We start from the raw sequence: 12,084 nt of genomic DNA, 5'->3' as shown, positions 1-12,084 counted from the left end.
GCAGGGGGAAGTAAAGTGCTTTAACACTTCAGAGCTGCTCAGGCCCACACTCACCATATTTTGTGGGAAAGATTTCCTCATCTGTGACCAGTTTCTGACAAAGACTCATTACAAAGTCTACATATTGTGGAGCAGTGCACTTCGTCTTCTTCCCCTTCTCGTCATACCAGTAGTATATTCTAGAAAGAGAGCAACACAGAGGAAATGTCACAATCCCTGTTATTACAACAACATTAAGACATATGAATGGAGAACAGGATGCGATTACACAGCAGCAATCAGAGCTTTAATAATCATAATGAATGCTGCTGAAAGAATGTGTGTGGCTCATGTAGCAGCAGCATTAGCTCAGACAAAAGTATTTGCTGGAACAGAAACGAACAAGCAGGAAGATAAAATAACACAAGTGACAATTGGCTCATGAAAAATCACCTGCTTGGTTTCCTCATCGAGAAAAAACCCAGACCTCTAATCAGAGTATCACTGTATGACTGAAAGTGATACGTCAAATGTGCAATCTTATGTACAAACTAGATATTATGTTTGCATTTTTTGGCTACAGCGGATCCCGTGACTCTGAGTTTTAATTTCCTGATCGGGCCACATTGCCTCTTGCTGACACTGATCCCCCGTCAGTCCTGCTGCTGGGCAAACATTTCCGCGGGCTGACTCAGATAACTGAATTGTAAGCGGCTGGCTTGGAAACATGGTTAACAAAAGGTCAAACGGGAGGTCAGCAGGCACCTTAGAGATAGATGAATGAGCCACAGGCGGCTTTTTGCGGGCTGTCAGGAGACGAGATGTTGAGACCGAAATGGTAAAATAACCACAGGGACCAGAGATGATCTCTGAGTTGGAAAGGTCAGTTAATAAGCAGATAAAATGTGAATGCAGGTGTAGCAGTCTGCAGTGCGGCTGTGGGAGGCAGCGGGGCAGACATAACAAAACCTGAGGAATGTAAAGTGTCCACATAGCTGATCCTCCAGGAGGCCAACTACTGACCACAACAGCAGGACATGACACTTACAATACACTAACAGACAGTCTAATACTGTGTGCATGTGGGAGACTGGCTAAACCACAAATATTCCTGTGCTGCTAAATACACAGAGACGAGCAGACATGGTACAGATAACACAGTGATTTAAGTCAGACTTCATTAACGGGACACAGACAGCTTTTCAAATATAATTTGCTTTTGCTTAACCTTTAGTTTGTCTGTTATGTAGTGTCCTTGGCTTTTTGTTGAATTGTTAGAGAAAAAAAAAAAAAGAACGGAAAAAAGCATCTAAACACTAAAATTGCTCAAGTGTGTACAACGAGCACCTCTAAAGATGTGAGAAGAAATAAAGATTTGATCCCAAAACAAGATCAAATTAAGTAAATCTAACAAATTCAGGAGACTTTATAAAACATTACTTTATGCCTTTTTCAACTTTCTGTCTACTGCAAGTTTTGCCTTAATTGTATTTCGTAATTTCCTTCCTTCCTTTTTAAAAAAAAAATAAAAAAATACTGACTTACACAAAAACTGACTGTGCAGTGAACGCAACAGATTTTGTCAGTTTAGCTTCGAGCTAAGTGACTGGATAATGTTTTTTTATTCTTTGTTAATGACGTATGTTTTTATAACAATGCTGAAGAAGTGGGTGTATTTTCATAAACAGAATCTAAACTGGAACCATCTATAAGAACTCAATGTATAGTGAACACAGTGAGCACTTCTATCCACCCACCCACACAAAATGGGTCTAAATAGTTACCAAATGGTTCTGTTTCCTCAGAGCTCATGGAAACATTTTCTTCCAAAAATAGTGCTCAGCTCTGCCCTTGGGCAGGGGCACTGACGCTGCTGCTGTGACTGGGCCTCAGTCAGTTTTAACCACAGAGGGCGGCGCGATGCCAGATCCTGCATAGGCAGGAAAAGGCGGGGTGTGCTGGGCACCAGGCAGCAGAGAAAGGTACAATCCTAAATGTTGGGCCTACATTTAGAGTTCAGAGGAGTCATTAAACAAACCATATTCATTGTCACTTCAACTCTGCGTCTTTAATATTCAAGACATTAACTCTGTTTTACTGCTCGACAAACGGCACAAACAAAAACCTGTTAATCTGCTCCAACGCCTCCTCCGTTTACATACCGCAGGTGAAACATGTTTGTCTTATTTGTCAGGGTGTGGGTTAGAAGCAGTAGCTTAAGGTGACAACAGCGGAAAACGCCACTGTCTCACAGCTGAACTCATGATTACTGTCAAACACCAGGTTGTTTGTCTATCTCTCAGAATTCGGCTTGAGTGATTACATTACTTAGAATGTGTTAGGAGGTGTTTAGTGATTATTGTGGTTTTTCAAAGTGTGGCTAATCTGGTTTTTTGAGCCTTCAGCAGACACAGGGGAAAAGAGGGCCTCTCTTTAAGAGTCAAGGCCTCATAAAAAGACTGCACGCCACCTGAACAGGGGAGGCTAGTTCAATAAATACTTAAGAGTTAGTCATCCTCCCCTTGTGTTAACATGAGACTTCTATGTTAGGATTATCCTAAACAAACTAATGTAAAGATATGCCTAATTTACTTCACATAGTAGTGATAAACCAGTTGAGGACAAAAGGCATGGGTCTAAAAACGTGACAAGTTTTAAAAAATATCCTGTGGGGTGACTTCAGAGCGATACAGATTTCAGCCCCTGGACTGGAACCGATTGCTAACAAATGGCAAGAGATTAAAGGCAGACATCCTGGTGACACTTTGATCAGAGAATCAAGGAAATGTGTGTGTGATGTGAGTGTAATGATATTAGCAGAGTTCAGACAGCAGCAAAAATCACAGGCTGGACCGCAATTGAAGCTGAAGCTGGCCCAGGGTACAGTTATTAGCATGTGGACTCTACATTTGCCAGACTATATCAGGTTTTCGTCTGTGCAAGCCAGTGATAATAATGAAAAGAGGAAAACTGGTGCTTAAAAAGGCCATGCCTTGGGTGCAACATCTAAGCACATCAAAGCACAGCAGCCCTAACCTTCTGTTTGTGAGGGCCAGCCAATCAGAAAAAAGTTGACTTAAGGGGTGAGTGGCCTTAAAGGCCCCCTTCCCAGACCTGAGAACCAACAGGAAGGACTAGTGTAAAAGAAGGATCATTTTCAAACTGCCAATTGTGCAAATAAATTCCAAAAATATTATGAAGCTTCAGATGAGCTCAACAGATCTCCTTGAAAGCTTTAAAATATGCACATTTCTATACTGTGTGGGTAGTTAGAAGACCGAGCATCTCCTCGGGGTTGTGAGTTCGCCCTTGCTGACCAGAGAAGCGTCGCTTAATGAATTATCCAATAGGACACCAGATTTCTGATGAATAAACCAATAAGGGCTCTCCAGGTGAGTGATGAATAAACCAGAAGTGTGGGCGATAACTTACGTGTTGCAGGCCGTCATGGCTTGACAGATCTCCCCAGTGCAGAACTCTGAGATAGTGCTGTACTGAAGGTTGATAAGATTGAAGAATGTTGTTGCTGTGGGAAAGAGATGAGAGAGCACAAGACTGTTGGTCATCCACAACACAGGAATTATAACAACACTAATGCACAAGCAAATATTGGTATGCCAGTGGGTGAATGACCGTAAGAAGATATGTTATTGTCACGTTCTTCTTTGGCTCATGAGGACACACCTAAAATTGTATACGCAATGCTTAGTGGGCAGGTAAGAGTCACATGCGCACACACTAATTCCAGTTACCACATCCTTCAAAAGATGGTTTTGTTTCTGATGCACACAAAGAATGGGAGGAGGCTTTGACAAGCATTCACCTAAAACAGACAGGTATTTTTGCTGCAAGGTAAAACTCCTGCGCTGCCTTATACGTTTGCACAAAAGTGAAACAAAACAAAACTGGGGTCTACACGGACTCAAGAAAACTATTCAACTGTCAACATGCTTGCAATGCATGTTAGTTGTAGGATAACCCGTCCGTCTTACTTGTTATCTTACTTGTAGCGTGAGATTCTTTAAGTAATATGTCTTCTGTGACATATTTTTTTAAAAGCTACAAGAGGGACGGACTCCCAATGTAATCATCTCCAACAACAGGAGGCATAAATACGCTAAATAAGGCAAAATGTCAACCAATTTTTACAAAGGAAATAAGTAATAGAGTATTATATGATTTTCATTTAGATCTCTTGCTATTCCCATTAGGATTAAACTACCATCCCACTAGTTCCCACACATTTTTTTCCCTGCGCAACATAGAAGCCTGAAGTTGGAAAATATTTAGTAAAAATGACATCATTATTTATTTGGTTACAAGAAGAAAAAAAAAATCTAAACATTGCTCCACCCAACTGAGTTTCCTGGAAGCTAAACCTCAGTCACTGATGGATACAATTTGATATATGCAAGCTTGTATAACTTAATTTTCATGATGACAAACTTATGGGCATGTGAAATCACATCCCGTCTGTTGTTATGCAACAGTGTTTTATTAGCTAAAATAAAAAGGAAAGAAGAATTCCCCCCATCCCCTGCATGCACCGTAGTGGTTTGGATATGTAACCAAAGCAAAGTCAAAAAGAAAGTCTGAGACTGATCCAGCTGCCAGGTCATAGAAAGCTGAGTAAACTCCAGAAGTGATGCTCAAAATGGCAAATATACATTTTGGTAAAGGCTGACACGCTGCACAGAGTGACTGTAAATGGTGGCGTGTAGTGTTGCACCGGGAACAGTCTTTAAACTGTGCCAGGCCTGGATCATGTTAAAGGCTTAGCTCCCTTGTCCTACTTGTTATATCCAGGTGAGTGACAAGCGCATATAGATGTGGAAAGCAATTCCAAGCCCCCGAGAAAACGTTACAAGTGGGTGTAAACACCAAGCTCGATCAATGAATACGGACCTCACTAAATATCTTTTAAATGCTGAGCATCTACAAGCGTCCAACTCTATTGTTCAAATTTGTCACGACTACCACAGTCAAAGGCACTCACTGTTGCTGGCTAGCCATTCGTTGAGATCTATCTCTCTGGGCAGCACCACCAGTTCCTTAAGGTCGAAGTCCACCACGCGGACTTTCGTGAACTCTGGTTCCAAGTACTGTTTCTTCTCCTCTGCTGGTGGCTTCTTTCCATTTGGCTTCGTTTTGGACTTCCTGGAATATAGAAGACAAGAGGGCAGATTAATAAAATGATAAGGGTGCTGATAAGGCAAATACAAGATAATGTGAAGTGGGAGAAGAAATTTACAAGCGCCTGAGATTTATGCCAGCTGTAAAACTACAGTTTAGTTTGAGTCTGTAAAGAATGAAAGTTGTTCAGGCTGCTGAAAAAAAACACATATATTCTACACAACCAGCCTTTCAAGATGAGCTGGTCAAATGATAAGCCAACAGTAAATATAGAAACAAAACAGCCTAAGTTAGTACTTCAGTAAAATTCCACTGATAAACAGGGAAGTCAGCATAAAATAACTGGTATGCATCCAATGCATAACAGATTGCAAAAATATCAGTTACGAAACACAAACGTTCTGTGACTTTTCCATCGTTTGATTAACAGCAGCCTAAAGAGACCAAACAAAAGAGCCCTTTGTTACTGTACCTATCCTCCAAGTCTGGCTCAATACCGAATGTTTGTAGAATAGCTTCTATGAAGGCAGCCATCTCCAGCGCCTTGTACTTCCACTGTTAGTTTTAGTGCTGCAATGTGATACTGCACTCTGCCAGAGTTCCCAGGGCTGTGCCCTTTCTTCCCTCAGCTCCTGCTCAGTGAAGGCACTGCCTTCCTGGGTTAAAGGTTGGAAATCTTAACAAGCAGCAGACTTTGCGCAATCAACTGTCCACCCATCTTCCTTTTTCACAATTTTAAAAGTTAGGACTAATAATACCCAGCTTAATTTGGTATTCCACTCAAGTCTTTCCACACCCCGTAAAGACTATTATTCTTCTCAAATTATACATACGTCTTTATTTCACTCCTACTTGCCAGTGCTACGCTGTTTTGGTTTGCTTAAGGACAAAGGAGGTAAATTTATTGTGCTACTGCTGACCTTCATTTCCAGCCTTCTTGAACTTATTGCTAATTCCCCTCATCCTCTTCTCTCCACACCCTCTGTCCAAACACAATGATCCATCAATGTGTTCTCGGCTCTTGCCTTCTCTCCTTTACTTCCTATTCACAGCTCACCCCACTGGAGTTTACAGGAGGAAAGTTAATTGGCTTGTTTTTCTGCATGAAAAAGGGTATTACATTCATGGAAGAAGAGCATAGAAGGGCAAAAGAGAGCAGGCAGAAGTAGAAAGGAATGGAGCAAGGAGGAATGATCAACACAGGCCCAGCTGATATCCATGGGAACTAATAAACACTTTCAAAACACGACTGGACTGTAAAGCACGAGGCCTCTTGGCCAGAGCTCCGTGTTCAAAAGCCTTTCACTGTTTAATTCCATTCTCCAGGAAGCATCACCCAGCTTTCCACCTCAGCAAACAAGGAAAGGCATGTCAACATAATACAGACAGATACAGAGCCCTGGAGCTTTTTACTTTGTAAATGTTTAAGACCCCCCGCCCCCATTTCCTTACATGTTCACTGTCTCCTAATTTATCTGTCAGACAAATGCTTAGCTGTAAACGGTCTTCTGGATGCGTCTGAAAACACTGAAAGACTCACACTTGCATAGTCACACTCAGACACACAGCAAAGGGTACCAAGGTGCTAAAGGTTCTTGTTTGTTGGGAAATTATTCGGATGTTTCCGTCAGGCAGTACCTGAGCTTGTTTTTATTGTCATTTATAAAAAACAAAACTAAAACCACAAGGACACTGGAGATTACACACTGATGGTTAATTATTAATGACAGGCTACTTTCTCCAGTTGCTCCACTCATCCATCTTAAGGCATCTCTTTCTGTCCTTTCCTCCCATCCTTCTCTCCTCACAGCACCATTTACACTGTACTTTGAATCTACGACGTAGGTACAGTGCAACTGTAAACTGCAACTATCTAGACTTGCTCTTAATTGTCCTGCCCAACCAGCTTTCAATTTACCCCACACTATGAACTGTACCGAGTCACATTTTAATTGCCAATCCTTTTTTCACATTTAAAGTTCCTTCAAGTGCTTGTTTTTTTTTTCATATCTCCTTATCGCCATCTGCTTCCTTCCTCTAGCCAAAACAAACAGAAAATACCCCTCCTTCCCTCTCATGAGGGCACAGACAGATTCATGTGGTCTGTGTGGTTTTGCGCTGTAAGCTACATGTTCTATCACGTGAAAAAGCTTTTCCCGACGAAAGAGCTTCATCTTTGGATACCATAAGCTCTCGCAACTTTTCAAAGGCTTTGCTAAGCCTTTCAGAACAACTGGTCAGGTCCTGTGAAAGGATCCTTTTGAAAACATTGTTTCACTGAGCCATTTCCTGCCTTTCTCTTTGTAATTTCATAATTTTCCCACACAATTGCCTCCTCCAGTTCTTATGAATATTTGAGGATAAGGGGAGGTGATGGTCTGCAGCCATTAGTTTATTTTAGGATAAAGAAAACTTCCTCTTTGCCAGCACTCCTCCCTTCACACAACCTTCTGATTGGTAATGTTCTCCAAGGCAAGTTTTTGCCATAAAAGGCATCAGATGCCTCTTTCTCCTCGCCAGATCAGGGGCAGATCAGGGCAATCCAGAAGTCAGGAGTGTGGAGGAGAAAAGGAACGTGTGCCTGGCACCAGCAGAAACAGGTCTACGTTATGGCCTCATAATAGAGAGATACATGTAAACCTGATTTATTTATGAGTGGATGGTGAGAAGCAGGAAGAAACCTGCTGGTGTTTATCTGCAATGAAAACAAAAAGGAAATAGGGCTGTTACACAGGTTAGGCAAAGTACAGTGCTGCAGAGCTGTGGAGTAACTGACCCGACAGCTGTTCAACTCCATCCGCTATCCACTCTCACCCTTTCACTTTTCCCAGCAATGCCACCTCCCCCACCATCAAGCCATCTTCTCTCACTACCTTTCCTCTTGTACAAACCAAAAGTACAGAGCAAATGCGCTGTGTGTGTTGCGCGCACAGACGGACACATACACACACCCCTAGCAGTAGCCCCACTAACCCAGCTGGTGACAACAGCTGTGTCGTGAGCCTGATCCCACCAGAGAAAAACTAGAAGAAGCAAGTTCTATCTGGTCTGAAAGACTGTTTGTGTAGACACGAGCATCAACCAAGCCAAGCATGCATATACATGACGTGCAAATGTTAACTGCTGATTATTTTCTGACTGTGGGCCAAATCAATCCTGAATACGCTTGGTTCTTACAAAAGGCTCGTCTAACAGAAAGGGGGAACCCTCTTGCAGGTGCGCCAAAAGCAAGTCCATCTCATTACCAGAATCTGGTTCCAATTAATCATGCCATCGGATAGTGCGGTAATGTGGCCCTATCTTGGAGAATTTACTACAGTAGTTTCTCTAACACCATAAATTGGCGACTAAATTGCTTCAGGAGTATTCAGACCATGCCGACTTCTTGTTTCCATAGTTAATCATCTCCATATCACCAAATTATTAAATCACCCCATATCACCAAATCACTGACATTAATGCTTGGAAAAACAAACAAACAAAAAAAAAAAAAACCCCAACATTTTCAGTTTTTACTGGTTTTTCTGTGAGCTGAACACAAACAAAGAAAACCTGTTCAACAAAACCCATGTTCCTCTTGAGCCTCTGGCTCCCAGCAAGCAACATATTACACAACTGTTGCTTGAATTGGCTTTTTCGATAACAGGGGTATCCAACGAATGGCATATGGACGCATTTAATGCAATCTGGTCGGGTGACACTGACAAATTCTTTTTACCATTTTCTTTTAGACAGCTGCTTTCTATATCAAGAGCTTTGATTTGACTAATAAAAAAAAATCAAATGCACTGGCACAATAAACAAAAATGTATAAATATAAAGCAACTCTCTGTTCTCTTCTTAGAACCCCCCCCCCCCCCAAAAAAGCACTGGCATCCACTGAAGGTCATATTGCGAGGAAATAAAACATGCCCAGACCTCAAAAAACACGTGACAGTCTCATTTCTAAGCCTATTATTATGCTAGTCAAGTTTAAAAAAAGGAAGAAAAAAAACCAAACAAGTGTGATAAAACCCGGGATAATACTGAAATTTCATGATAAGACCAGGATGGAGTGAATGAACTCTGCTATTTTGTTAAATAAGCAGCTTTCTCCAAGTCTGCTGATCTATTTCAGGACTTAAATTAAATAGACCCAATGGCACCCTGCCCTGAAAAACCACAAAGAGGGGAAAAAAGCAAGCAGTCTGAGCGCACCAAAGCTCCACCACAGCAGCCATTACAGAGCTTAAAAAAAGAGACTGACTTAAGCATCGACTAAACCTGACGTTCAGCCTTGGTAAGTCAGAAAAGTATTGCCTTATTCAGAGTTAAGTATAGTTTGAATATTTTGCCAATTTTAGTTTTTGGACAAGAAAACAAAAACTACAACAGTGCAGCTGTCACCACTTAATCAACGCCTTTACTGGGGGAGAAAGCAGCCACGCAAATTAGTAAATGAGAACTGGAGCCAGAGTGCAGACCTAAACATATGTAAATGTACACACACACACACACACACACACACACACACTCTCTACTGGCCCTGTCCTAGCTACCTCTTCTTCTACATGTTATCCTATCAAACATCCCAGTTACTGGCTCTCAGTCTAGCACAATATGCAAGAAACCCCTGTGAGCACCACATTCGAGCCTCATCATCATAACAACAAACATGTAACAGGAATAGGGTTTGGGACTTAACCACTTGGGAGTGTAATCTTGAATTGATTTAACACAACAGGAAGCAAAATACTGAAATAAAGCAAATTTCTCTACACCCTGATCGATCTACTTGTAAAAAGACAAGAACAGGTAAGGCAAAATAGCTAAAAGCCATCTTTTGTCTAACCTCTATTCATACCAGCGTCTAAGTCAAGGGCATTGAATCACTGACTGAAGGAGGAAATAGGTTAAAACAAAAGCTATAACAAGCTCTAAGGTGCCACCCACCTTATGTAATCCAAACTATGTGTCTTTGTTAACCCGAACAGGGTAATTTTATTTAGTTTTTACTCAAGATTTCTGGAACCACTCGCCCTCCCCGCAATCACCCCTGAGGCAAATACATTAAGGCTGTAGTTTCTTGGTGATCAGCTAATTTCTTGAGCACAGGGGTTGAATTCGCAAGAAAGAAGGAGCAGAAAAACTTGTTTCTACTTGCCACAGATCTTGCAGAAGACAACATACTGTACAACAACACTTTCTGCTGCTGCTCTTAATATGCAGCCTAGAATATATTAAGCGAACCTACAATAGTGGAGAGTCCCCTCACCATCCCTCTCCACATCTTCATAAAACACCACAGGATGTGAGGCATGTGCCCTTTGGGCTGCTGCTTGAAAAGAAACACACCTGGCCGAAGACTTGAAAAGTAACAGGAACCTTCATCACAGCATTAACATGACTGTCTGTCCCCTGGAGGAACACAGTCATAATGACTGTGGGTCTCTGACACTAAGAGGGGGGACACGAATTTGTTCTGTATAACTGGCGTAGCTCTATCACGTTGTATGACACACAAACACACAGTTAACCCTTATATTGGGGTCAGGCATTCCTCAGGTATTAAGTCTGAGCCTTCATATCATGACCAGTAGATAGCAGTAAAATTCTTTTTTATAAACTAAAAGGCTAATTACACATCACCTTGGCAAATAATTGACCTTTTAATCATTTTTACTTTAAGGGAAAAAAAGGAGGGGGGTAATCATTTTCTGTGACTAACACAATTAACTATGTTAAAATACTACAGGCGTCTTTAATATTTTATTAGACTGGATGAGAAGACAGTGTCACATTTCTCCTGCTCTTGTTGAGTTTTGCTAAGAGCTGCAGCGAAAGGAATTAGTAGTTTTCAGGTGATCCTGATAATTTGCACTGACCCCAGAATCACAGGAGCCTAATACTTGTGTAATTACTGCAGACAAGAGGCAGCAAGTTTATCTTGATTTAACCACAGGCTAGAGACTTTCTAGTTTTAGATACAAAAACAAAACAAATATTTGACTGTTATCGCTGCTGTAATCAGAAGGCGGTGAAATCAACACGCAAAGGCAACGCGGGTTTTTGCGTCTTCGATAAAAGCAGCTTTCCAACACTAAAACAACCTACTGCACGCTTCATTAAAAGCAACAACACAGGGTAGAAACTCAAGTTAATAGCAAATATATTTTAATTCGAAAGTATTGTAAGTTTTACCTTAGTACTTTTCCGACTGCCTGGAGCACCATTTTGCAACTTAGTCCGGTTTTAGAGTTTCTCTGAGGGTGCATGACCTTCTTATCTCCAGAAAAGGAGTAAGAGTCTCTGACCATAGCTTAAAACATGAAGACAGATGTCAGAGTCTCTCCTTAATACTGTTAAGCTGTAGTCTGCCTGTAAAAACACTACGCTGGGACTTATGAGAAGCTGTGACTCACTGTAGGGTAGAGAAAAAAAAACAACTTTGTGAGCACATTTTACAGAAAGGCGCTCCTCCTCTGTCGCCCTCGTCCAATCACAGAGGGGAAGAAAAGTGTAAAGGGGGTGGGGTGTTGTGACGTCAGTGTCTGCCCATGTGGACGTGGTTCAGCCTTTCCCCAGAATTGCAGTTACGATGTAGCAACAGGTGGTCCGCAGGTAAACGACTACAACACAATAAAAAGGTGTCGCTAGACTTTATATACCTGCTCTAATACAACGGATTTACACAAGCATGACCGTTTCTGGGTTTACAACAGTGAAACTGCATATGCATTCTTAAAGTTGTTAACTTTCACAAAATAAGTCGGTGCAAATATAACTAAAACCAATACAGGCATTTTAAATAATGCTCAAACTCATCTGCCGAAAATGAAAATTGTGGATGAAAAGCCTTGCAAGTGTAAGTAAAAATCGTTTATTCCTGTGTTAGAATAATCATTAAAACCTTCCTTCACTTTAATTGTCTTGCATGCTGAGCAACATTCCTTCTGTTCACTCTGAACTTCACTTGAGTTCATTTATGATAGG

General features: G+C 41.3%; 1 protein-coding gene across 5 annotated transcripts in view; it reads right to left on the bottom strand.

The window, feature by feature from the left end:
* The window catches only part of mob2a (MOB kinase activator 2a), a 54,190-nt gene that overhangs the window by 2,174 nt on the left and 39,932 nt on the right, over window positions 1-12,084 (bottom strand). For 3 of the 5 annotated variants that reach the window (XM_005471050.3, XM_005471048.4, XM_005471049.4), the window contains exons 2-4: window positions 4,976-5,136; window positions 3,412-3,505; window positions 55-179 (exon numbers count right to left, since the gene is read on the bottom strand). In XM_005471050.3, coding sequence (XP_005471107.1) covers window positions 55-179; window positions 3,412-3,505; window positions 4,976-5,136 — 380 coding nt within the window. Of the gene's footprint in view, window positions 1-54; window positions 180-3,411; window positions 3,506-4,975; window positions 5,137-5,584; window positions 5,662-11,292; window positions 11,533-12,084 lie in introns of those variants that run through there. The other 2 variants (XM_003447150.5, XM_005471047.4) reach the window with 2 other exon arrangements.

This window comes from Oreochromis niloticus, linkage group LG7, assembly GCF_001858045.2.
Source record: "Oreochromis niloticus isolate F11D_XX linkage group LG7, O_niloticus_UMD_NMBU, whole genome shotgun sequence".
Classification (NCBI taxonomy): domain Eukaryota; kingdom Metazoa; phylum Chordata; class Actinopteri; order Cichliformes; family Cichlidae; genus Oreochromis; species Oreochromis niloticus.
The sequence above is the reverse complement of the archived record's forward strand: the minus strand, read 5'-3'. Positions and strand labels throughout refer to the sequence as shown.